General features: G+C 39.2%; 2 protein-coding genes across 4 annotated transcripts in view; both read left to right on the forward strand.

The window, feature by feature from the left end:
- The window catches only part of USP34 (ubiquitin specific peptidase 34), a 617,663-nt gene that overhangs the window by 256,382 nt on the left and 335,530 nt on the right, over window positions 1-25,751 (forward strand). The gene's annotated exons all lie outside the window — the stretch shown is intronic.
- Window positions 251-25,496, forward strand: PUS10 (pseudouridine synthase 10). 3 transcript variants are annotated; one of them, XM_063301094.1, is made up of 18 exons: window positions 252-272; window positions 2,495-2,631; window positions 3,811-4,077; window positions 5,227-5,313; window positions 5,681-5,715; window positions 8,581-8,692; window positions 10,598-10,659; window positions 11,590-11,635; window positions 14,090-14,154; window positions 16,040-16,125; window positions 17,406-17,531; window positions 18,180-18,236; window positions 19,964-20,040; window positions 20,524-20,579; window positions 21,398-21,515; window positions 22,853-22,995; window positions 23,391-23,490; window positions 24,090-25,496. In XM_063301094.1, the coding sequence occupies exons 2-18, from the start codon at window positions 2,506-2,508 to the stop codon at window positions 24,126-24,128; spliced, it is 1,602 nt and encodes a 533-aa protein (XP_063157164.1). In that variant the 5' UTR covers window positions 252-272; window positions 2,495-2,505; the 3' UTR covers window positions 24,129-25,496. The 3 variants fall into 3 exon arrangements, with proteins under 3 accessions (XP_063157177.1, XP_063157164.1, XP_063157169.1); XM_063301099.1 differs by lacking the exon at window positions 252-272 and adding an exon at window positions 305-325; XM_063301107.1 differs by lacking the exons at window positions 23,391-23,490; window positions 24,090-25,496 and having other exon boundaries at window positions 251-272; window positions 21,398-21,532; window positions 22,853-22,990.

The following is a 25,751-nucleotide window of genomic DNA, read 5'->3' on the forward strand; positions in this document are numbered from 1 at the left end:
TTTCAACAACTCAAGAAATTTCCTTTCTTTCGTTCGTTCTTTCCTCTAGCCACCTCTTTGTTGAACAAAATGGTGGAGATTCGATAGCAGCAGTAGTAGTAATCCTGCAACTTTATACGTACACTTGCTGCTGCACAGTTGTGCGCCGGAACATTTATTTCCGACAAAGCGTTTTCTTCCCATCCCGGAAGCGAGGGGCAGCCATTGATAGGGACCTGGGGCGTGGCGGTTAAATAATTTCAGCCATTCCTCCTATTGACATAAGTGAAAAGGTAGGTGAATGTTGCACGGGGTGTCCGGGTTTTTAGCAGAGACGAGAGGTTACGTAAGTTACTCTGATTCTTTCATTTCTTGTAGCAAGATAAAGGATAGAGCCAACAATACTTTGCCGATGCTCATCGGAGGTAGATCGCAATTTCGTGGGATTTGCATGCTCGCTAATATGCTCCAGCAGCGAAGACTTTAAACATTCCAATATCCGGGTTGAATTGCCACTTAATGTAGATTGCCCAGTGTAGGGCTCTCCGAGTTTATGCGACTACTATCCCGACCATTCTAGTTATAATCCATTCCAGTCGAAGAGAATCCGATCCGTTCGGAAGAGGCAGAGGTGCGAAAATCTGCATCAGGGGGAGGAGACAGCAGGTGTTTACGCATGCAGATCCATCTCTTAGCAGTCAATTCTATATTTTTAAGCCAGCCATGGAATTTATGCTGAAAGTGAAATTCCGATTATTCAGTGCAGTCCTAAACATCTTTTCTCAAGAGAAAATCTCTATTAAATTAATGTTTAATTTACTTAATAAGAGTGATTAAGACTTTAGCTTAAGTCCTAATCACTGCTATGCTTTATGTTAAAAGAAAGTGAGAAAGAGGATCTTTTGGAGTAGTAATTGTGTTTATGACGTGGCTAGATTAAAGCCTTCAGGACCTCTGATGTTGCCATACAGGAAAAGAAAAGCCAAAGCTACAAAGACAGAAGTACTGTAACATGGAATGTAAAACACATGAATATGGGAAAGCTCAACACAGTGAAAGATGAAATGAATTGACTACACACTGACATCTTAGGCACCAGCAAATTGAAATGGATCAGAATTGGACATTTTCAGTCAGAAGATCACACTGTTTATTATACAGGATACAAAAAATAAAGAAGGCACAGTATTGCTTTCGTAGTCAGGAAGGATATGGCAAAAAAAGTACTTGGGTACAATGCAGTGAATGTGTGGTGGATTTTGGCACTGCAGAAAGTGCTCAGACAAATGGGAATCCCAGAACATCTCATTGTCCTTATGTGAAATCTATACACATGTTAGGAAGCCATAGTGTTGATGTTTTTGAACTTTGGTGTTGGAGAAAATTTCTGAGAATACTGTGGATAGTGAGGAAAACAAACAAATGGATCGTAGAACAAATCAAATCCAGAGTTCTCACTTGAGGCATTAATGACCATGCTCAAATTATTTGTAGTTAAGGTGTTGGCCTTGAAACCAGAAGACTTAAGTTCTAGGCTTCCCTTAGGCATGAAAGCCAGCTGGGTGACTTTGAGCCAGTCATTCTCTCTCAGCCCACTCTACCTCAGAAGGTTGTTGTGGGGAAAATAGGAGTATTAGGTAGGTTCACCACCTTGAGTTATATATAAAAAGGCGGGATAAAAATCTAATAGTAATAGTAACAACAACGTGGGACGCGGTGGCACTGTGGGTTAAACTGCTGAGCTTGCCGATTGGAAGGTCAGTGGTTCGAATCTGCGTGACGGGGTGAGCTCCTGTTGCTAGTCCCAGCTCCTGCCAACCTAGCAGTTTGAAAACATGCCAATGTGAGTAGATTAATAGGTACCGCTTCAGCTGGCAGGTAATGGCATTCTGTTTAATCATGCCGGCCACATGACCACAGAAGTGTCTACGGACAAACGCCGGCTCTTCGGCTTTGAAATGGAGATGAGCACTGCCCCCTAGAGTCGGACATGACTGGACTTAATGTCAAGGGAAACCTTTACCTTTAACAACAACAACAATTTGGACACTTTGTGCAAAGGCCTAGCTCTCTATAGAAGTCTATAATATTGGGAAAGGTGGAAGGAAAGAGAAGAAGAGGACAACCAGGGCAGGATGATTGGATTAAATTACAGTTGTGATGGATACACCATTAGAAGATCTGAAGGGCCACACTGGGGACAGATCATCCTGGAGAAGGTCTCTTTAGATGCTTATTATGAGTCAACACCAGCACATAATTATTAGTTACATATCTTCTCTGTTATTTTGTCCTTTCAATTTGTGTTATCATGAGTTTTCTTAAGGATAAAGGAACCTTCCATTTATTGTCAGATCTTTGGTCAGTTGAGCTTAGTATTGTCTATGCTGACGGTGGGAAGGAGGAGTTGCATGTAGAACATGTACACTGTTAGTGAACTATGGCCCTTCCTTGATCCTCACTCCCTTCTGGCTATTGTAGTGATTATGTAAATAACTTTTTCCCCTAAATACAGGCTTCTACAGCATGGTTGCACTGGCAGAAAAAGACAGACCTGTTGCTCAGATGTTACTGAATTCTGGAACATGTCCCCGCTGTATTTTCAGGTTCTGTGGTGTAGGATTGCAGACTTCCTACAGACAACCTCATAAGGTTTGATTAAATTAAAATATACAATGCTGATGAGAGTTGTTTTAATGAAGTGTTCAGTCTTAATCACTCCTCTTTTGATAGCATCTTTCTTGAGGGTTGAAAGGAGATTTGGAGTGAATAGGATTCAAAAGATATTTGACAGTAAAGGAGGACATAAAAGCAGTAGTATTTATTACTTTGGGCTAGGGATCTGAATGATGAGAATTAATGCTAAAGAAGTCTACCTCAGAGTCCAGCCAGAGGAAGTGATCAAGCACAACATCATGAAGCCAATGGATTAATACACTGAAAGTGATTAAAAGTCAATTGTGTCCCATTTATGACTGACTCTTAGAGTCCAGGTCTGTGATAGTTTAGCTACTAAGCCATTTTAGTCTCCTCTGATGGTTCCATTTGTTACTTAGTAGCTTTCCTCTCCTAAATCAGTGTTTTTTTCTATCATCGACAGCCTCAGACTTGTTTTTCTACCCTTTGCCCTTGATCACTTTTTGTTGTGGTTGGTTCTAAAGATGGTGCTTGCTGCTTCCAAGGCTTCAGTCTTATTGTGTCTGGCATTTCAAAGCTTTCATCCAGCAAATGTGAAGGGCAGCTGGAATATGTAGCTGCTTTATACTGATTTAGACCATTGATCAAGCATAATACTATTTTCTTTGACTGTCAACTTTTTTTTTCCTCAGTCAGGGTTCTTTCCTAAGAATACTGTTGGAGCATTTCCTAAGAGTAGATGAGTAAATCTTACTAAAGATACTGTAAGAATCTGTGCTGTCCCACTGAGCTATGGCCTACTTGAACTCTGTGTATTCCAACCTATTTTTTTCTCACTACTCTTTTATTTTCACCTGCCCAAAAGTCCAAGGTAAAATTTGTCATATCCTCTGATGGAGAAAAAAAGCACTAATTTTTCTCAGTGTCAGAGGTATGATCCCCAGCCTGATCCTATGCAGGTTTACTCAAAACTAAAATTCACTGGCTTTAAGTTTACTTTACAAGATCATGGACTACCTGACATTAGTTTTGTTAGAAGCACCAGCGCAGATAAACAGAGCCTGTAGCTTTCAATTTGAGACATCCCTTTAATGATAATGTGGTGCTCTTATCCCTTGCTGAATGCACAAGTGGCACTCATCCAAGCAAAACCATACTGACAGAGTTCTACTTTTCTTTTTTTTTATCAATCAGAATTTACTTCATGAACTATGCGAGTTCCTGGAGAGCAATGAAGATGAGAGCAAGTTATCTTGTGAAATGGCTAATCCCCCATGTAAAAAGATCAAACTGGAAAATGCTAATGGGATTAAAGATAAAACCCCAAATGGAAGCCATCAGCTAATCAATGTGGACAATAATGGAAGTGACTCTGTGGCAATTGAGAACTTAAATCCAGTTGTGTGCAACATATGTTTGGGAATTCTACAGGATCTCTGTGAAATGGACTTTGTCAAAGCTGTAAGTGTCAGCCTTGTGGAGCTTTATTTTCAGCTTTTCAAAGGATAAAACCAAATATAACATGCAATATGTGTTGTATAATATGCGTATAGGATTTCACTGAATGTTTTGTTGCTGCAAATCTACTCACACCTATCTGAGAGTAAATATCATTGCCTCCAAACAAGTGCATATAAGATTAGACAAGAATTGGCTATACTGTAGTTACAGGATCTTGGATAACTTTAAGCAAGCAACTCATTGGGCAAAATTTAGAACTCAGTTGCAGGCTTTGATCTTTCTTGGTCCAAGCTATTCTTCCAAGTTCTTCCTCCTTCCTGACTTAGGACCTACTTTATGTGTTCTGTGAGCTGGTGAGATAACACCAGGAAGCACAGGGTTCATTGTGTAAAGTATTCCTCTAGAACAGCAATTCTGGAGATTCTGACTGATGTGGCTCCTAGCTTACAGGTTCAGATTCAGTGTCAGAGTCACAGTTTAATAACTCTTATACAGCCGGTATTCCTGAACCAGCTGGTTTACTCACTCTTACATTGTGGCTACTCGAGCATCTTTTGGGATAGACAGGAATAGGGAAAGAATACATCATCAACTTTTGTGGGTATGAAACTTCTTGAATTGGCAAATCTCAGCATAAATATTAAATATGACTTTATGCCTTTTCTTTGTGAAGAAAGCAGTGTTTTCTGCTGCACCTCCAGCTGAAGGTGCAGACTTCAGGATTGCTAAACAAACATATGTTCTCTAAGACACTCATGTATGTAAGTTAATGACTTTTTCCCATCATTTTCTCTTACACTAAAAAATATTTTGCAAGGGGACAATACTTGTAGGCCTCCTGCCAGGTTTGGTTAATCAGTTCTATCTCTGAATTTGTTGCGGTGGGACATTTCTAGAGTGGTGTAAGTTTTTGCCCCACTACTAAAGCCAAACTGGTGAGAAGCAGTTAGACATTAGGTGTTAAGTTGAACGAATCAGTACATTTACCCTAACTTAAAAATGCTGTCTCTACGAACAGAATTATTTTGTAAATAATATTATTCAAACAGGTTTGTAAATGTCTCTGTATGAAACAATCTGTTCTGGGGGGATATGGGTTGAAATATGGTAGGTAAATATTTTAAATGATTATATATTCATATTTTTCAGGTATGCCATAAGATTAATTCTTCTGAATACCAGTTTTCCAGTTTTGTGTTTTCAGTGTCGTTCCCACCACAGCTTTCAGTCAGAGAGGTAGGTATTTTGCTGAAGCTTTTAATTATGCTTCAAACTGGCCTTTAATGAGAAAGAAAGGATGTTCTTACACATTACTTGCTTTTTGTGCCTGGAAATATACTTTGTTAGGCAGATATTGAGCAACATGGGATTGGGAGTAGTTGGGCATTTCACTTAGAGATGGTAGAAGTACTTGGCCAAATGTCACCCTGTGTTATCAGATGTGACCTTGATTTTTGTGAAAAGTAGAGAAAACTTGGCCAGGATATTTTCAGCCAGTTACTGAGATGGAAAGAATAAAAATGTATTAGATTTACCAATGCTCTTTCTTTCTTCCTCTCCACCCCTTTTGTTTCCCTGTTTATTTCTGTGTGCATGCCTGAAGCATGCAGCATGGCTGCTGGTGAAAGAAGAAATGGGGTGAGTATTTTCTGAAGCATATTTTTATAGTTCAGACAAAGATGGCATTTATTGCTCTTCCTCATTTTGGTGAGGTGAGAATGGAGAAAGTGAAGAATTCAGTATCTTTTACTCTCACCTATTCCAGTTTGGGAGGTTACCTTGTTCTCCACTGTTCTCATTTACTACTTTACTGCTCATATACAAGGTCCCTTTAATGCTGCTGTCCCAATGTTTCTTCAAATTAGTATCCATATGATCCTTAATTTAGATCAGTTTTCCCGTAGCCTGCAGCCACTCTTTTCCTTCTAGATGTGCTAGACTTCAGCTTCCATGAGTAAGTTACTGTGTAAAAAAAAATGTTCTCAGTTACAAGCATCTAATAGCACAAAGTTCATCATCAAGAAATGAAAGCACAATTTTATTCCATATCAGTAAATATACTAGTAAACGCTAGAATGATTGGATAAAGCTAAAACTTCCATGGTGTCTAAAAAACCAATACTAGGAGCTAAATTAAAATACGACAGTCACTAAAACAGACATTTTTAAGTCTGGGAAAAACTGTTTGTCCACCACTGGAGACATGTCAATTTAGAATTCAGTTTCTGGAGGGCAATTTTTTGGGGAGGGGCCTACCCTGCCTGGGATTATCAATATTGCAATATCCTTTTTAATTTTTGAGGTACTTAGGGAGATGGTGAAATGGGGTGTTGTCAGAGCTTCTTTTTTTGAACCCCCAATAATCCAGACTCAATAGACACAAAGCACTGGAAATTGATTTGATTTTTGTATCTCCCTTCAGTGCCTGGGGGGAGACTTTTATTTTACAAAAGGAAAGCTTACAGATAAATGAAAGGAAGTTGAATACTAGTGTAGAAATGAATCTTAATAATCTATAATAATAATAATAATCTTAATAATAAAACTATTTCCTATTTCCTATTTTAACTACCTATTATCTATAAGCTCTTTACTTACACCAGTGTTTCTTAATATTTTTACTGTCACAGTAAAATATTTACTTAAGTAAAATATTAAGTAAAATATTTACTGTCAAATATTTTATTTTTTACCCTTCCCACTTTTAAAAAATTATGGAGGACCCCAAAAGAGCTTTTGTTTGTATGCATTATATTTATTGATATTTACCATATTAAAAATTAAAATTGATGCATTTGTAGAAAATTTATTGAATCATGTAAAAGTAATAGTAAATCCATTAGATATTAACATAAATAAAACATTTTTCATGAAAAAATCCTATTTTTTAAACGAAAATAATAATGAAAAGAGGGACATTGTTATAAATTTCTGCAATTATCTTAAATATCTGGCAAATAATTTTGTTTTCGCAGACCCCTGAAAGAGTCTTTTGGACCCCAGGGGTCCTTGAACCACACTTTAAGAATCACTGATCTGCAATATTTTCTTTAAAGTCCATTTTCATTATATTTTCGTTACCTTTTTTAGTTTCTGCTTTCTATTTCTGTTCTGTCGAAGTCTTTACTTTTTCTTCATCTCTTTTCCTTGTTTGTTCCTGGCTGGGCTTCTTGAATCTTGTCCTCTTCTTCAGAATCTTTACTCCATCTGAGGAAATGGCTTGAAGAACTTTTATCTCATGCCTCTCTCTCCCAGTTCTCTCTTCTCATCAGGACAGTCTTTTAGTTTACCTCTTTATTTAACTCCTGAGCTTTGGCTCTGTTTATTCAGCCTCTTCCTTACGAGGCCAGTGGTAGCAGAGCTCCTGAGCAGCCATCTTGTCTTCACTACTTCTCACATCCTGTTCAATGCTGCTGTTTGATTGGCAGCTGGATCATCCTGATGATTGGGGAGGGCCAAGAAGAGAGGGGATGAAGGAGCACAGGTGCTTTTAATCTGCTTAAGTAGTCTGTCCTTCCACAGGTGTCCAAAGATTAAGGTACCATTTTACTCTTTAATTTCTTTGCTCCCCCACAATAGACAGTCAGAAAACACCACCTGATTTTTTGACAGGCCTAGGATTTTTAAGGGATACTTTGGGTAGTATAGAATCTACCTTTATTTACTACAGTGTTTCTCAACTTTGGCATGTTGGCTGGGGAATTCTGGGAGTTGAAGTCTACACATCTTAAAATGGCCAAGGTTGAGAAATACCGATTTATTACATTACATGGATTTGTTATTATTTTTAGTCAGGCCTTTAAATATTCATGATTATATAGCATTTATACTACTGTATACTTTTATATTTGAATGAGGCTTTGTCATACTTATTTTTTAAGCTGTTTTGACATTTTATATGTTTTAATGTTAACTGTCTTGACCACTGTGTGAACTAAATTGGTTTGAACTAATATTAATAATTGAATTAATAGTAGTGATTTCCAATGGCTAGCTTCAACATAGCCCAGGGCATACCAGGATATTTATATAGGGATGGATATGAAAATAGTGAAGATAAATGTAAAAAAATCATAAGAGTGTTTAAAGCAACACACAGCTCAAGTGTCTGGTACCCACATTAACTGATACTTCTGTGGTCCTCCAGACAATCTAAGGACCACAGTTATATGGTTTAATTATGAATGAAGCAGCAGTGATCTTGGTTAAGTCATGGATCAACTGATTGCTGGGCATATGGTTATAAATAGTAGTATTCTTACATGGTCAAAGCTATTGCCAGTTCTGGATTATTCTTGCATGGTGCAGTGTATTTCTGCTGTCACTCTGGCAAGTGTGGCAAATATTACCAGCCCTGTATTCTTATTTTTAGCCCTTTGGATTATAATAGACTACTTGATATTGGTAACAGAGGAACTTACTGAGATGGTGAAAATGTGGGTCAGTTTATTTTTTACTCCAATTGCACATACTTGAGAAAGAACTGTCTTTTTTACAATTTAGGAAACAGGGCCTGTCAATTGGTAAAGATGACTTTGTTCAACTGAAAGAAGCATACAAATGGATTATCCATCCCCTATTCTTGGAGGCATTGGGGGTCCCTGCTGATGGAAAGGTAGTATATACATAAGCCATTTACTCTGTTTCTGCAGACCTAGCTCACCATTAACTGATGCAACCTGTATCTTGGCTGTGCTAGTTTCAGACTGTAGGTTGGCCCTCATGTAGTTGAATGCCTTCTGCAGCTACAAGTAAGATGTTAAGGGCAAAAAAGGGCCAGAATTCTTTCTCCTGACAGGACAATATTCCTGGTGAAGAGTAAATTTTATTCACTGGTATTTTTAACTGTGTTAGCCTTCACGTGCATTTTTTTATTTTTTATTGGTTTAACGTGCAGAAGAAAGAGGTATGGAAAAAATCAACCACAAGGAAAACAGAAAAACAACTTCTTGTATTACACATAAGAAACCTCTGCTCAGTTTAAATACAGCATTAAGCCACTACCACAAAGAATAATTTTGGTCAATCTTTTCATTATATCAGTACATATCTAATAAGCAGAGAGCAAATGCGTATGTTCATTCCAAGATTGTAAAGCTAGGCTGGCACTGTCTTTCATTAAAAAAAAAAGGAATAATTTTCTCTATGTGCCATACTCAATAAGCCTTTATATGTTGATAAATTTCTAGTCTGTGGAATATAATTTGAAGCTGCAGTCACATCTTTAAACAATGTTACCCTTCCTTAACAAATGTACAAATATAAAAACAAAATGGAGCAATGGTGGGAAAAGACCATATCATGTATGTGTTGCCTCCATAATTGTGCATTTCTAATACTGTGAAGTTAAAAACCACCCCTTTTTGTTGACTGAATCTCATTCATGCATTTATATTCCTTAATATCCATAACCATTGATTTGTTAGTATAGAATATTTCACCTCTTTGTTCCAAAGTTCTGACAAATAACTAATATTCACTTCATCAATACTTGTTAGGCGTTTGTAAAAGAAATTTCTTTTGAAGTGTTACAGTTCAGCATAGCTAGATGACCTCAATAGAGAAGGCTCTTCTCAAAGTATCTTTTGCCTCATTATGTGACAAACAGGAAATGAGCCTTTTACATTATACAGTGGAATGCTCACTCATGAAATACATGGTTAGTGCTAACGTTGCATTTATTTTGGTACCAGGTCAAAACTTCATTTCTCTCTGCATTTTAAATTGTTCAGTCTGCTCTATCATACTTGTATTGCCTTTTTATGTCATTTTGTCCTTGTATATTATTCTCATTGCATTTTCTGGTTGTAAGACCATTTTTTAAAAATAAAGAACAGTCGATAAATATCCCAAATAAAGAATAAATTTAGTATCAGCCCACAATATAGTTGCTTCTCATTTTATGATGGCAGGAGGGAACAATAGAGAGGAAAATTAAAGAAGTGAAAGACTTAAAGGGGCAGTTAAGCACAAGCATGACGTTTCTTCAATAGAGAGTAAGATAGTTTGAGTTTGTCTGAATCGGGAACTATGATGAAGACTAAACCAACCCAAGTTATTAAGCCAACTGTAGACCATAGCTTCATATCCTGGCTGTTAATCATGGTTTCTTGGTATATGTAAAAATCATGATTTTCTTTAGTAGAAGGGAATGAAATGGAAGCATACACAAGCACTGAAGATGTCCAGTGTTTACTGCAGGAAATTCTTATGTACCCGAGACACGTGCCTGTTTCTTAATGCCATTATGAATAATACAGCTGATCTGTCCTTTAACATCTGCAGATGTATGTCTGAGAGCCTTTTTTGGATCATTGCCTTCTGCGTATGCTTTAAGAACTCAAATCTGTTACTCACATTCCTGTGTAATTTTAGTCCCATCAAGTCTTTTCCTACTCATAGGCTTCAGTTGATTAGATAGACTGAACTCAAGCTATTGAAGAAAAGGGTGGTGTGGAGGAAATCAAATTGCCAGTGGCAATTAAAAAATAACGTTCTCCTCTCTTTGATTGTGATTCAGAGCCTGTTTGAAGTGAGTGTTGTGTTTGCTCATCCAGAGACAGATGAAGATTGCTGTTTCCTGTAAGTAATGTAATAAACAACATTTTAGCTAGCATTCATGACAGCAGAGACAGATAGTATTGGTTGAACATTCTAGGTCTCCCTCCAAGTTTTGAGATTTCTTGAGCAAGCTACTTTTGGAAATAGTTGATAGACAAGCTATTTTGCTTGATAGTGCTGCAGACAAGGACTGGGTACTCTGCATAATGTCACCATGACTGGGTTGCATCCCTTAGGATGACAACAGGTTAAATGGCACTCAGATATCACTGCCAAAATATTGTTTCCAATAACATGCTTCTTCTAGCCCATGATTCTGGTGCCAGGAGGACAATTTAAATGGAGAGGACAGGATAAGAATGTAACTCTGCCCACTCATGTCACTAGAGCCATCTGTGTTTCAATAAAAAAAGAGAAGGCTCTCTAGACTTGGGAGTGGAGTGGGAAGATCAGTTTTTCCAGTCAAGAATGAAATGCAAGGCCTTGAACTGGGATTTAAGCAGTTCCAATTGAGTTGATTGTCCCAAGCTGGTATTTTGCTTGAATAACAATAGTCCTTTGATCTCCTAGTCCATAGAAGAGATCAGAATCTTCTGCCCTTCATCTTTTTAATCCCTGGGCAAGTGTCAGTAGGAGCTCATTGAGACAAAGCTACTCAGATTGGCCTCAGCCTTGCTGTGATGCTCTGCCAGGGAAGCAGAGCTGCAGCCTTCCAGTGGTCTTTTGTTCCATGGCCAAAGGAAGTCAGTCTAAGGAGCAGGAGTTGCCTGACTAGATAGAGATGGGAAAGATGTTTTAAAAAGTATCTATCCTCTTGGTGATTGTTCTTAGTAAACTGTTTTGACACCAGAAAGTATAAACCATTATACTATTGTATTCATTGCCTATCTGGTAGTACACATAACCATCTTTTTAAAGATAATTTGACTGATTTTTGTTGTTTTCATTCAGAGCTTCAGTGTGTCCAAGCTGCTTCAAACCAGCAAAAAATAAACAGGTAACTAATTTTAACTTTATACAGCCTGTGTACCTGTGCTCCAAATTCTGTAGCTCATGATAGGCACTCTGGTGCTTTCTAAATATTTTGACCTTGCTGTCTGAAGCTTACATGATTTCTTATTCAAAGCATCTGGAGGAAGAGTGGGGATTGTTGCTACTGTATCAGGTTCCCTGCTGCATAGCAGCCTCCCTGCCTGAACTCTTTGACTCCATGATCAGATTGGCAGTGGAGTTCCCCAGGCTTATGGTTTTCAGGGGCTTTAACCTGCCTTCTCTGGGGACAGAGTCAGAAATAGCTTGGGAGTTCATGGCCACCTGACCCAGGTTTTTAAGGGCCCAACACATAATGGTGTCATACTTTGCATCTGGCCTTTCAGGGCAGAAGTGGCATGATCTGAAGATAGGAGAGATTACTATCACTCCCCTCTCAAGGTCAGATCACTTTCTGATTGCCTTGGAGTCTGCTGGGGCTGCTTCCTAGCACAGGGAGATGGGACCTATTCAATCGATCAGTTCCAGAGGAAGATTGGGGCTGTTCCTGAATGTTTTGTGCATCACCCGACTGAAGCCTTAGTCACCACTTGGAATGAGGGTATGGCTGGGGCTTTAGATTGGATTAAGCATTTGTGACATCTCCCCTGGCTCCCTGCAGATCCCAGAGTTTCTCCTTATTTACAGGGGAGGGGGTTCAGAGACTCAGTTATAGGGCCTCTGTGAAGAATGTTCTAGAGATCTGGTAGATAGTTGCTTGGATTCTGGCTTTGGGGCCTGTCCCATGGAGTTGACTGAAGATGAGTCTGACTTGGTTATCTAGGAAGAGTTTGATCCTATTAGTCCTGAGGAAGTGGACAGGGTTCCTGGAGCTGTCATCTCAGTTACCTCTGTGGTAGATCCATGTCCGTCTTGGTTAGCTAAGGTTTTCAGGGAGATGATGTGTGGTTGGGTCTGGGTGGTGGTGAATGCATCCTTGAGAGAAGTGATAGTCCTGATGACACTTGAGGTGGTGATCCACTCCCTCCTCAAGAATCCATCCCGAGACCTGATCATTTTGGGCAGTTTTCATCTGTCTTCAAGCTTCCATTTTAGGGAAGATTATTGAGAAAGTGGTTGTGCTACTATTTCAGAGAGCCCTGGAGGAAGAAGATTATCTGGACCCCTTTCAGTCAGGTTTCAGGCTTGAGGACGATACTGAGACCACATTAATTGTGCTTTTGGATGACCTCTGGAGGTAGCAGGATGGTAGTGCATCCATCCTTGGTCTCCTTGATCTTTCAGCAGCTTTCAGTGCTGTTGATCATGGTATTCTTCTGGACTAGGTCCTAACCCTAGGGTTAGGAGTTGAGGGCATGATCTTCTGCCAGTTCTCCTCCTTCCTTCAAGTTGGTGTTGATGGGGAAGAGGTCCAGCCCATGTCCCCTTTTGTGTGGGTTTCCCCTGGGCTTTATGTTCCCCCAATCCTATTTTACGTCTACACGAAGCTGGGTGAGGTAATCTGACAGCATGGAGTAAGGTATCATCAGCTGTACATCTCTACTCTGGGCTGCTCAAGTGATGCTCTGGAGGTTCTGTCTCAGTGTCTGGAGGCTGTGGGAGTCTGGATGGGAAGGCTTCAGCTCAACCGTAGCAACCCTGAGTGGCTGTGGGCCTCCTGGTGCTAACAACTTGCCATCTCTCGGTGGAGTTGTGCTTTCCCAGACAGAATTGGCACACACCTTGGCAGTCCTGGATTCACAGCTCTTGTTCAAGGCGTAGGTGGCAGCAGTGGGTTATTTGAAGGATCATCTTTCTCCAATTGTCTCTTGTCAGTTCCATCAGATCCGATGGGAGGGGAATTCTCCAAGTCCCATCAATTAGAGAATGACATCTGGCAGGACTCAGGAAGCATGCCTTTTCTGCCATACCTCCTGCCCTCTGGAACACCATACCACCCAATATTGGGTTAGCCCCAACCCTGTTGGATTTTTGGGAAGCCATTAAGATCTGGCTATTTTCCTAGGAATTGGGGTCGGGAGGTTAGTTGAGTCCAGATGAGTTGCCATAGTATGTTTGTCCTTGTCTTTGATTATTGTTTGCTTTGTATAGTTTTTATACTTTTTTAGCTGCCCAGAATTTGCAAGATGGGCAGCCATATGAAATAAATAGGTAATAATATTTTATGTAAGAATAATATTAGTACTAATATAAAATACAGGGAGGTACATGTTTCCTACATAACATTGGCATCCAAAGCAGCCTGCAGTTAGAATTTGTAAAACCTAAGTCTATAATCAAATGTAAGAATTTTCTTCTACAATAACGTACCGAGCTTTGAACAAAATAAGCAACAAAGAAAAGCAGTATTATCAAATAAGCCATTGGAGAGAGGCTTCCTACTTAGCTAAAATAAATTAAATAGAAAGAATAAGCTTTGCAGTGCCTGATAACTTGGGTAATATTTTACTTTTCTCTATAGTCAGTCTTCACCAGAATGGCCGTGGTAAAGGCTTTGGATATGATTGATGAAGAAGAGTTTCAGAAGTAAGCAACTCCTGGGTTTGTTTTATATATATAAATAGTCAAGCAGCATGTTGGCAGACACTTAGAAAATAATGCTATTACCAGGAGCCAGCATGAGTTTGTTAAGAACAGGATATAAGACTAACCTTGTATTTTTTATGACAGAGTGATTTGTGTGATACAGCAGAGGAAAACTACGGATGTAGTGTGCCCTGAAGTCAGTGAAGTGTTTGGGAAGGTCTCTCATGATAGACAAATGTGTGCTAGTTAGCATTGTGGAGTGGTGGATTTGCAATTGGTTGTACAGCTGCATCCAGAGGGTGCTCATGTGTGATTCTGCATCATCCTGAAAAAAAGTATCAAGTAGGCTTCTGGGAGCTCCATCCTTGGCCCAGCACTATTCAACATCTTTATAAAAGACCTAAAAGATAAAATGAGAGCCAGTTTGGTGTAGAGGTTAAGGTACCAGGCTAGAAACCGGGAGACTGAATTCTAGTCCTGCCTCAGGCACAAAGCCAGCTGGGTGATCTTGGGCCAGTCATTCTCTCTCAGCCCTAGGAAGGAGGCAATGGCAAACCACCTCTGAAAAACCTTGCCAGGGAAACTGCAGGGACTAGTCCAGGCAGCCTCTGAGAATCAGACATCATTGAATGTCAAAAAAAAAAAAGATGAAATTGAATCCTTACCAGATTTGCAGATGACCCCAAGGTAAGGGCAAAATGTGGATAGGGATCTGCCAGAGGGTCAGGAGCAACTTAGAAAGGGTGGGTAGCAGTGTTGCAAACATTTTTTACAATATCTTTATTTCAGTGTTAGCCAACATAAAGTAAAAAATACACTATGAGATTAACAGCTCTCACATAAAAAGAGTATGTCTAAAAATAGTCAACAGTGATGATGTGGGGTAGGGGTGGGGGTAAAAATGGTAAGTAAGTGAAGTAAGTAAATGGTAAGTAAATCCTGAATCTGTGCTGTGCTATTTAAAAAGCTAAAAGAATAAATCATGGCAACAAAAGCTGTGAAACGGCAACAGGAGTAATAACAGCAGTTTAGGCATAAGTTTTGTCAAGCATGAATTGCTCAAGCTAACAGTCAATGTCCAGTGGATTTTGCATGCTGCTATGCAGAACTTGGCAATATTATACATTTGAGGGGGTTGGAATCAGTAGGGGGATGCAGAATTGGTCTCTGTGACTGGGTAGACTGGTGAATAGTGGAAGAGTAAAGGTACTCCAGTTTGGTGTAGTGGTTAAGGCTCCAGGCTAGAAACCAGGCGACTGTAAGTTCTAGTCCCTCCTTAGGCTGGATGACTTTGGGCCAGTCACTCACTCTCAGCCCAACTCACCTCACAGGGTTGTTGTTGTGGGGAAAATAGGAGGAAGGAATATTAGGTATGTTCCCCACCTTGAGTTATTTATAAAAATAATAAAAGCAGGATAAAAAAAATCTAAAAAAATGACTAGGAGAGAAGGATGTGCTCAGTGGTTTTGATTTGCTCATCACTGCAGGGCTACAGAAATGCCAGGAAGGAGATCTTATTCCTTCTTTCTGACAAAGGTGAAGGGGACATTGCTGTGAGCCATAATGAAGGACCTGCTGTGCTTAGTGTGCTTTGGTGATGTGCATCCATTATATGCTGCTTAAGGAGCCTACTGGCCTGCTCATGTTCCTTTGGTTATGGTAGATGAGCCCAGTTTCTGAGTATTACTAGGGTTATGAATTAATTATTCATCTACTTTGATTTTCTTAGATAAAATATTGTATCCTTTAAAGTATTTACATTATAAAATAGTTTTAGAAATATTTTAAACATTTTTAGATACTCACATATCTATTTTGCACAATGTTTAAATTTTTCCCTAATTTTTTCTCTAGTGAATTGCTCCTTATGTCTTCTCTAATACAGGAACTATCCATCTCCCCCAAGTTCCCCTAAAATTCCTTGCACAGCTGTTGACATTCAGTGCAACAATGGTGCCATTTTTGTGGCCGGTAAGAAACAAATGTTTTTCCTCTAATGTCTTTCTCTTTTCCTCACTAAAATGGTTAGCTGCTTGGCAGTCATAATTTCTCGTTGGAGAAAATGCATCTTTGACTAGGCCTTTGTGGCTGATGTGAAAGTTAGTTAGGCAGCGGCTCTGAGGCCTTTAAGCTAGAGATTGTGTGTCCTCTGCTTAATGATAAAAGGCTACTACCAGTTGGTACTGGGACAGAAACTAATACGATTATAGGTACAAGCCCTCAATTTTGTTGTATGTGGAGGTATGATGGCACAGCACAGGTTAGCCATGATCAATATTGAGAAAGTGTCAGAAAGTGATGCATTTTGTTCACTGCCATTCACCCCCACTGAAGGGGATTGATACGTGCAGTATATCAGTTTGACTTCAGTTGAGGGTTTGTTGAGTAGAGCTGGCTATTAGGAATTGGCAGTTTTCCATAAGCCAGGGCTGTGCTCACCTGACAACTCCTGTACTGTTTTGAAGTCACTGGAAAAGCATCTTGGAAATAATGTGTATGTACACCAGAAGCATAGGGGACACGGTGGTGCTGCGGGTTAAACTGCTGAGCTGCCGATCAGAAGGTCGGTGGTTCGAAACCGCGCAGCGGGGTGAGCTCCCGTTGCTAGTCCCAGCTCCTGCCAACCTAGCAGTTCGAAAAACATGCCAATGTGAGTAGATCAATAGGTACCGCTTCGGCGGGAAGGTAACGGCGTTCCTTGTCGTCATGCTGGCCACATGACCCGGAAGTGTCTGCTGACAAACGCCGGCTCTTCGGCTTTGAAATGGAGATGAGCACCGCCCCCTAGAGTCGGACATGACTGGACTTTACATCAAGGGAAACTTTTACTTTACCTTTACACCAGAAGCATACTGAAATCTGCTGATGAAAGTCATAGCTGTATTGTTTGCGTTTGCCAGTTTTCTTTATCTGGGGTCAGAAAGATTAGATGAAATGCAAATATTCATCCAGTTGTTTTTCATCACAGTAGGCAGAAGCAACCTTAATATGTGATGTTCTGTATATCAACTAGCTGCGAGCTTATCTTTTCAAAGCAAACTTATATTACAGCATTCACTGCTCAAGGGATGAGGAAGAAGCAACTTAAGGAGAAATTCTCGAGGCATCGCCTAATACATGCTTTATGGTAGTGACTTCATTTGCTATGCACTTGGCTTCTAGTAAAATGCTTTTATTTACTTTTGCTGAGCTAAGAGTTAATAAATACCATGGCACGTTTTTGTCTGTTTCTCTGTTTCTTTCTGAAACAGGAAGATATAATAAATATTCAAGAACATTACCTCAGACTCCTTGGATTATAGATGGAGAGAGGAAGATGGAATCATCTGTAGAAGAATTGATCTTGGAACAGCTCATGGCTGCCTTCAAAGCAGACAGTGAGTGTTTGCATACATACGTTTATCTGTATTACTTTAAGTAAGCTTAATGATTGCCTATCGTAAACCACCATCAGACTCATGAACAGGTTCATAAAGATATCTGATTTATTAAAGAATAGTATGCAGGATCACAAAGAAAGCTGAGAATGGAAAAAGCACACCAAATGCAAACTAAAAAACCCTCGGTACAAATGAGATCCCTCCCCCGTAGAATCTTCCCAAGCTCACAATCCCAGGTGCTCCTAACGGCTCCTGATGGTCCGCGGGAAAAGTCCTTGAGTAGACCACATAACCCAAACCCATTCCACAGATACAGAGCTTGGCACAAGGTCTCACAGCAGCTCCCTCCCAACAGAAACGCGCATCAGCACCATGGCATGTGAAACGTTACGATGCACAGTGCACATTGAAACAGTGAACATGACAGTAAGCTATATATGCACTGATGAAAAAATGCAGGAGAATTGTGCAAGCACGTAATCCAGCATCTGTTTAATGTAGAACTGAACTCTAATTTGCCTTGATCATGCAGAATAGCTTAGTTTGTATATGGATTTCTAAATCATATACTAACCTTGACAACTGCATCCCTCTCAGGTTAGTACCTCAGCAAACTCAGCAAATGTTTTTTCTCCTGTTTTTAAGGTTTTAATTTTTCATCCTCTGGAAGGGAAGATGTGGATGTGAGAACATTAGGCAACGGTAAGCGCAACCCTTGAGAATACCCTAAAAGGGAGAAATCAGTTGATGATCCCTGGTCAAAAACAATGCCATTTTTGAGACCATAAAATCATGGAGTTGAAGGGGCCACTTAGGCCATGGAGCCCACCCTCCTGGTCAGTGTAAAAGTCTGCTGAGTGGTTAACAAAATCAGTAATTTTCATTGAGACTGCAGCTTGGAAGATCTGTCCAGCAATTAGAACTTAACATCTTGAAGGATAATTGTGTAGATATTTAAATGTCTGCACAAATCCAAGGATTCAGAAGTTGCATCGAATGCATTTTTAAATTACTTATTAAAATTGAATTTAATAATTAAAAAAAACAAGAATAAGAACAGCATTTTCCTCCTTTGCTGAAAATTTGTATGTCCTTTTCAGGACACAGGGAACTTCTGATAATATTGTTAATATTTACGTTTCTGGGCACAAAGAATCTGCTGTATTTTCCTGTATTTCTTTTTGTCCTATTCTTGTTGATAAATGGAATTGGCTGAAATCATATGGACAGCCTATCTAAAGAAGTTTCATTATGAGAAAGTTTACAAGCTAAGTACATTTATGTGAAAAAGTGAGTATGCAAACTTTTTTTTAACATACAGTATGTAGACATATCAATATTTTATCTTCATTCAAACAGTATATAAAGATAAAGGTGATGTAATTGAACAAAAAAACCCTATGAAAATTTGACTTTGAAATCATTTATTTGACAACAAATTAACAAAATTTGCCAAACATGTCTTCTAGTCCTGTGGTCAAATAACTATATCTTTGCCTTGTTTGTCCAGAGCATTGTTCCAGAAGTCCTGTCTAGATGTTCATGAGCAAACTTTAGTCTTGCCTTGATTTTTTTTCTGGACAGCAAAGGTTTCCTCCTGGGACACCTCCCAAATAGATCTAATTTGTGCTCCTTCCTTTTAGACTCATGCACTTTGACGTCTATAGTGGCAAGTTCTACCAGAAGCTCATGTGATTAAATTCTGTGGTTCTTAGAGATTTCTTTCAGCATCTTGCATCCTGCTCTAGGGCCGAACTTGTTGGGACGGCCTGGCCTGGGCAAGTTGGCAGTTGTTTGAAATCTTCTCCACTTGTAGGTGATCTTCTGAACAGTGGAATATGGATGTCCAATTGTTTGGTGATCTTTTGAAATTCTTTCCCAGACTCATAGGCACCTATAACCTTTCTGAAGGCCTCATAGTGCTCTTTTGATCTAGGTGATACCACACACTTCACCAACAAAGAGCAAATAAAGCTAAATGTCTGAGGTTTAAATGAGACAGGTTCCTACCTGATCCTCTGTAATGTTCTAATCATTTGCACCTGATCTGGTTCACCTGATTCTATTTTATTTGAGATAGTGATAAATGTAGAGGTGTACTAACTTTTTCCATCTGCAAAATTTATGTTTATGTTTATTTAAATTACACAATGGACTACACTATGTAAATGGTGCATATTTGTTATATTAAATCCCCTTTATCAATACTGTTGAAATGAAGAACAAATATCTTTATGTTGAAATAATGTTGAAAAACTCAAACATTTCAGTGGGGTGTACTTACGTCTTTACATAACTTTATATAGTTTGCTGAAAATGGATTTTTTTCCATTTTCTTTTTTCTATAAACTAGCTTATAATCATACATCTATTTCCTTCCTACCCTTCTTTCTTGGTTGCCACCACCATGATTACACCATTGTTGATAGGAAGGCCCTTTGCAGTTGAGCTGGTTAATCCTCGGAGAGTCCAGTTGGCTGCAGTAGAAATGAAGGAGCTTCAACAGGTATAGTGTTTGAAGGCTGATCTGTACCATTGTCATGTGGATTGGGATGAAAGCAGGCAACCAGGGGTTTCCCTTGCAAAAGGCTGAATTTACCTAAAGCTAAATTGGCTGGAGACCAATAATATTTCCTCCTTTTGGAGGATATTAAACAGTGTCCAGATGAAAAACATCTATGGGTCCTGAGTTCCATGGAGAAGGGAAGGCTATCATAGCAATTTTATACATTGTCAGCCTAATGATGTAGTAGTGTATACATCCTGCCCTGACATTTAAGTTGTATATGCACACTGTTTATTTTGTAATTCATATGGCAAGAATTATTTTATGAAATTAAGAAATATGCATGGTCCTCCTTGTTCACTGGATAAGAGAATAGTGCTTTATCTACCCACTGTAAGAAGAAATTGTTATTACTATCAGATTTTAATTGTAAAACTATCACATAAAACTGCTAATATTTTTACTTTTTAAAAACAATTTTAGAGGATCAACAATTCTTCAGACAAAGTCCAAGTTCGTGATTTACAGCTTGTCAACAGGTCAGTTGACTTTGTTAGATAAAACTTTTTAAAACAGGATTTTTTAAAAAAAAATCTCAAGTTGAGTCTTTTTCTAGCATATTTCCATGGAAAATGGAATCATTTCATTGTTCCCAGCACTAGCATAATCTGCCCAATTTACTGAAATTAGCAGAAGAGGCTCTTTTAAAGGAGCTAATTGATCTGTAACATAGGAGGGGGCACTATCCTGTGGGGCTTCCAGGCAGTGAAATGTGTTCCCTGGGGTAGTACATTTGGTCCCCACTCCCCAGTACGTAAGAAAATAGCAGAAATGCATCTCTTTTTCCAAGCTTTTAATGATTAAACTGATTTCAATTGCCCTGATTTTAGTTTTGATTTTACTATTTTGATTCGTTGAGTTTTACATTTTGTAGTTAGTTTTCTTCTTGCAAACTGCCTTTCATGCTTATATAAGAATAGTGATTATAAATTTAATGAGAAAAAAATAACAGTGAAGCCCATAATAAAAGATCATTAAAAGGTCTAAAATGTGTTAGATCATAAGCATGAGTTGGGAGATTTGCTTACCTTTTCAGATGATCAGTTTATTTTATTGGTTTGTTGACCAAGTAACATACCCCAAAAGTCATCAGATTACAGAATGCAGATTTTTGGGAATCCTCTGTTGCTGCAAATTTTCTACTCTTGCCAGCAGTGCTGTGCTGCAGGATGGAGGAGGAGATATTTGCCCCCTTCACAAATACATCTAATATCTGATGAGAAATCTTCTGCCCATCAGAAGTCTGTGGCTGTTCTTCTGCAACATTGCTATAATTTGCTGTTTGTTTTCACCTTAGAGAGGCCATTGTACATATGAAAGAAGGGGAAGAAGAGAAGACCAAGACCTACAGTGCCTTAATATGGACAGAAAAAGTGATCCAAAATGAAGACATTACATTTCTAGACTCTATGAAGGTTGCATGTCTGGGGTGGTATTTATCATTTGTTTGCTTGTTTTTTTAATCCTGTACAAAGATTTTACAAGCCCCATATTGTTTAGCTTTGATCAGACTCAAGATGAAAATTACTGTCCCTTTTTAGTGGAAAGCCACAGAAATTGTGCAAATGGCTTTGAGCATAATATTTAAAATAGGTTTTGCAGTAGTGTGACACTGGCAGCCCAGAAGTTACTTTCTGTAAGAAGCCTCTGCGCAGATGGATACTATTTAAATGATCCATTGTGTTGGGTTATTTAATGAGCAAGTTACTCTAGGATGAGCGCTGTTACAGTCAACTGTTCAACAGAATTAACAAGAAAATGTCTTGCTCTTTGTGTAGCGGGTGGGGTATTAAACAAGGTCCAAGCCACCACTGAGCCATAAAAGGTGTTGGATATATTTGCTTGTTCTCTGGATCAACCTATGTTCTGAAGAAATGTCCTATACACCTGAAATAAATAAATAATATATGTCCATGTTTCTATAAGTAACTTTCAGTCACAGAAATGTAATACAGGAAGGCTTGTTAATTGTTGTCACCAGGTAAGACCACCAGGAAGACCAGGCTAGCAGGGAATTATGGGGATTGAAATCAGCACATTTTGAGCTCATCAGATTGGGGAACCTAGTTAGAAAGAAGATTAATTGGAATAATGTTTCACAAATGTAACTATTTGCTTTTATTGATTTGGTATTTGGACTACTACATGTCTCTTAAAAATGTTCATGTGCACTATTATTTTTCCTCAACCCCCCTGGCAGCAGAATTGGCAGTTAGCATTAATGCACAATAAATAGTTCATAGACTGTAAGGATTGGAAGGGACATTGGGGATCATCTGGTCTAACTCCCTGCCCAGTGCAGGAGTCTGCTACAGCTTGTGATCCACCAAGATACCCAGAATCTTTTCTCATGCACTATTGCCTATTATAATTCCCCCACAGTCTGTACTCATGCCTTTGATTTTTCCCTCCCTAATGTAGGGTTTTGCATTTCTCCCTGTTGAAGGACATCTTGCTGGTTTCTGCCCATTTTCCAGTTTGTCAACCTTTTCTTGAATCTTGTTACTATCCTCCTAAGGGTTTGCAGTATTTTCATCTTCATTGTTGATTTGTCTGCCGATTTGATAATCATATTTTCTAACCCTCTTATCGTAGTAGTATTTTATAAATAAGTTAAAATTTTTAATGTTGCTTTGTTGCCAGCTGTGTTTCTTGTAGTGGACAGGATGGCTGGCTTGACATTTGGATTTTCTGTCTCATGGGTTTGTGATGTATGTAATGTTGTTCTTCTTTATCTGAAATTCCTGAGCAGGAATTAAAGCTTGATCAAAAAACTCCACTACGTGTACTTCATCGGCGACCACTAGCAGTCAGAATTCGTGTCATCCACAGCATGCAGTCAGAGTACATAGATGAGCATCATTTCCGTCTTCACCTGAAGACACAAGCAGGGACGTATCCTTTCTGAACTGAATGCCTCAATGGTCAGAAATTCTGTGCTGAGCTCTTCAATGGAAGACAGTATTAAATACTGTAGAATGAATGAAAATAAATCTTCAAGTATAGTTCTCCTTGGGGCAAAAAATTTAAATATGTAGAATATACATGATTCATGCTAGGCTCTGTCTTTTTTCCTACTCCTTCCCCCCCTCCCCCAGATGCTGTGATTAAAATGTAGTGGTAAAGATGACACACTCCCTTCTAACCCCCCTGAGCTTTCTATATGCTGTTGTTTAGCCCTAGTTGTGAGTATGAGAAAGAAATAATGGGAAAGACAGGGAGATGTACATATTCTGAAATCTCATACTAACAAGCTCATCTTTCTTATTTCCTTAATGGCAGTCTGTTAGGTATGTTAAAGAATTTGTACATGGAGATTTTGGAAGAACCAAGCCCAATATTGGTTTCCTGTTGGGGACAACTGCTGACATCTTGGAGCTGGATGTAGAAGTGGGTATTCCATTTTGTATGTCTCTGTAGACAGAAGGATGGAATTGCCACCATCAGTCTTTCCAGTAGGAAATTAAGGGGCAATCCACAGGGGATTTGTCTGGTGGTCTGACTGAGTTTATCTGATCTCTGCAATCTGTGTCATTTCCTACAGTATCTCATCCCTCCTCATAACCTTTCCCTGTTAAACTGGGAGAATTGCAGGTTTAGTTTGTGTGTGTAGAGTCCCAAAAGCAATTTGGCATCAGTTTTTAGTTTAAACTCCAGACTAGGAGCATAACAATCAGATCACACCCCAAGTTGGCTTTCAAATGGCTTTTCATCCAGGCTCTTTAAAGGCTAAGCACATGTTAACTTCACCTATACTGTCACCTCCACCTTCTCCAGTCTGGTAGCATACGGATGTGTTAACCACAGTTGCCATGATTCTCAGCCTACAGTATTGTAGTGGTGCCTTGGGGGATGATGGAAGTCATAGTCCCATACTTGCAAAACCAAGTTCCATCATTTGATTGAAGCCATTCTCTGAGGTTAGATACTCTGCAAACAAATGAGTTAGCTCTGATTCAATTATTATTTTTATTTCTTTCTTTCTGCAGTCAGTGGATGTTGACTGGCCACCAGCTCTAGACAATTAAGAAGCAATTTTAATTTTCAAGATGGGGGAAAAACTTGTCCATGGCAGGATTTAGAGCACTGTGGGAAGCATTTTATAATCTGGCTGGATGACTTTCCTGGATCTTTGTAAACCATTTTAGATCATGTTGATCTGCTCAAAAGTGATTTGTTTTTAATTAGAACAAATTGTTTCAAATCGTCTTACACATTTTAGAGAGAATGCATTTTACTTTGACCCCATTACCAATACAATGTAAATTTGTACCTATTAGTGTGGATACAGATCCTCAAAGAGAGGATGGTTTTGAATTTCTGTACAAAGGGGGAGATTTAGAAACCAGAAGGTAATGTTGCATGACAACTCTCAACAAGCACATTTTTCCAGCAGATCCCTGGGCGCTCTTTACCTGAAAAAGGAGGAAACCCCATTTTGTCTAGCAGTACCTTTTCAGTTCAGTTTTTAAATAACACATTTCCTTGTGCTTGCATGCCTTAAAGCAGCCTTCTCTTCCTAAGTGCTTTCCAGATGTGTGGGAAGACTCCACTAGAATTTCCAGCCAGCACCATTATTGTTGCTGGGAACTCTGGGAGTTCTACTCCCACACATCTAGAGAGAGGTAGGCTGGGCAAGGCTAACTTACATACACTGTTGAGACTGTTTCGGTAAATTCAGCTACTTCATCCCCTTTCTTATTGTACTGCCAACAGAGTAGCATGTACAGGGAAGCAGCACACTGAATATAGCAAAATTTAAGAATACTTTTTATGCGTAATAATCTCTTCCTAACAGCACTCCAGATCCACCACAGAAAAGAGCAATAAGACACCTGTTAGAGTGCTCCTGATTGTTGTGATTGAGCTGCTGCTGAATAGTGCAGTTTGCAAGGTTGCTGAGCCATCAGCATGCAATCCCAGTAAAACTATGTTGCAGGTTAGTCCTATATAAGTTGACTCAAACGTATGGCTGCTCTTCCTGGGGTGGTATTCCTGTGCATCATTAATTGGGGGGAAGAGTAAGTTCCACTGCATTCAGAGCAGCTTGCCTCTTCCCCCAGTTAATGGTGCATGGGATTGCTTCCCGGCCACACACACAATGTGAATCCGCACGCACTCACACACCAATATGGATACAGCCTCAAAACAATACATTCCCCCAAAGGAAGGAGACGTGTTTATCTTTTGACATGGTGCCATTAGGCTAAAATGAGGAAACTGTTTCCTAGGACTCCTTTGAGGTTTTCAAGGAATGATGTTTAGCTAAGGCTATAGCTCCCCCCACCCCCAGATCATGTGAAGTGCAAAGAAAGTTCTGATAGGAGGTAAAGCTTTTGAGCCAAAAATGTTCTGAACTCTTTATAAAGAAAATAAATTCTGTTTTTCTTTCAAAACCTTGTTTGCTGCTGTGTTTCTGAGTTGCACACACACATTCGTTGGCTGCAAATACTGTAAGCAAGATGAATCAAGGCTTGAAAATTCACTGAGTTAAAAAGAAACTTTAAAATGTTTTTCAAAACATTTGTAAAGCAAAATGCTAGTTCATGGAGTTAATCTGCAGTATGCTCCGCTCCATTTCCTTCTCTGCACAGTTTTTTTTTTCACCCTCTCAAGAGTCACCATTACATGCTGAGTCACCAGTAAGCAGT

This window comes from Candoia aspera, chromosome 1, assembly GCF_035149785.1.
Source record: "Candoia aspera isolate rCanAsp1 chromosome 1, rCanAsp1.hap2, whole genome shotgun sequence".
NCBI classification, from domain to species: domain Eukaryota; kingdom Metazoa; phylum Chordata; class Lepidosauria; order Squamata; family Boidae; genus Candoia; species Candoia aspera.

Excerpts from the sequence above, each read along its gene's own strand:
- PUS10 (XM_063301094.1), top strand. The coding sequence starts at position 2,506 with ATGGTTGCACTGGCAGAAAAAGACAGACCTGTTGCTCAGATGTTACTG. Across the intron at positions 20,041-20,523 it reads AAATGAAGGAGCTTCAACAG|AGGATCAACAATTCTTCAGA; the intron begins GTATAGTGTTTG and ends AAACAATTTTAG. Across the intron at positions 23,491-24,089 it reads TCTTGGAGCTGGATGTAGAA|TCAGTGGATGTTGACTGGCC; the intron begins GTGGGTATTCCA and ends TTCTTTCTGCAG.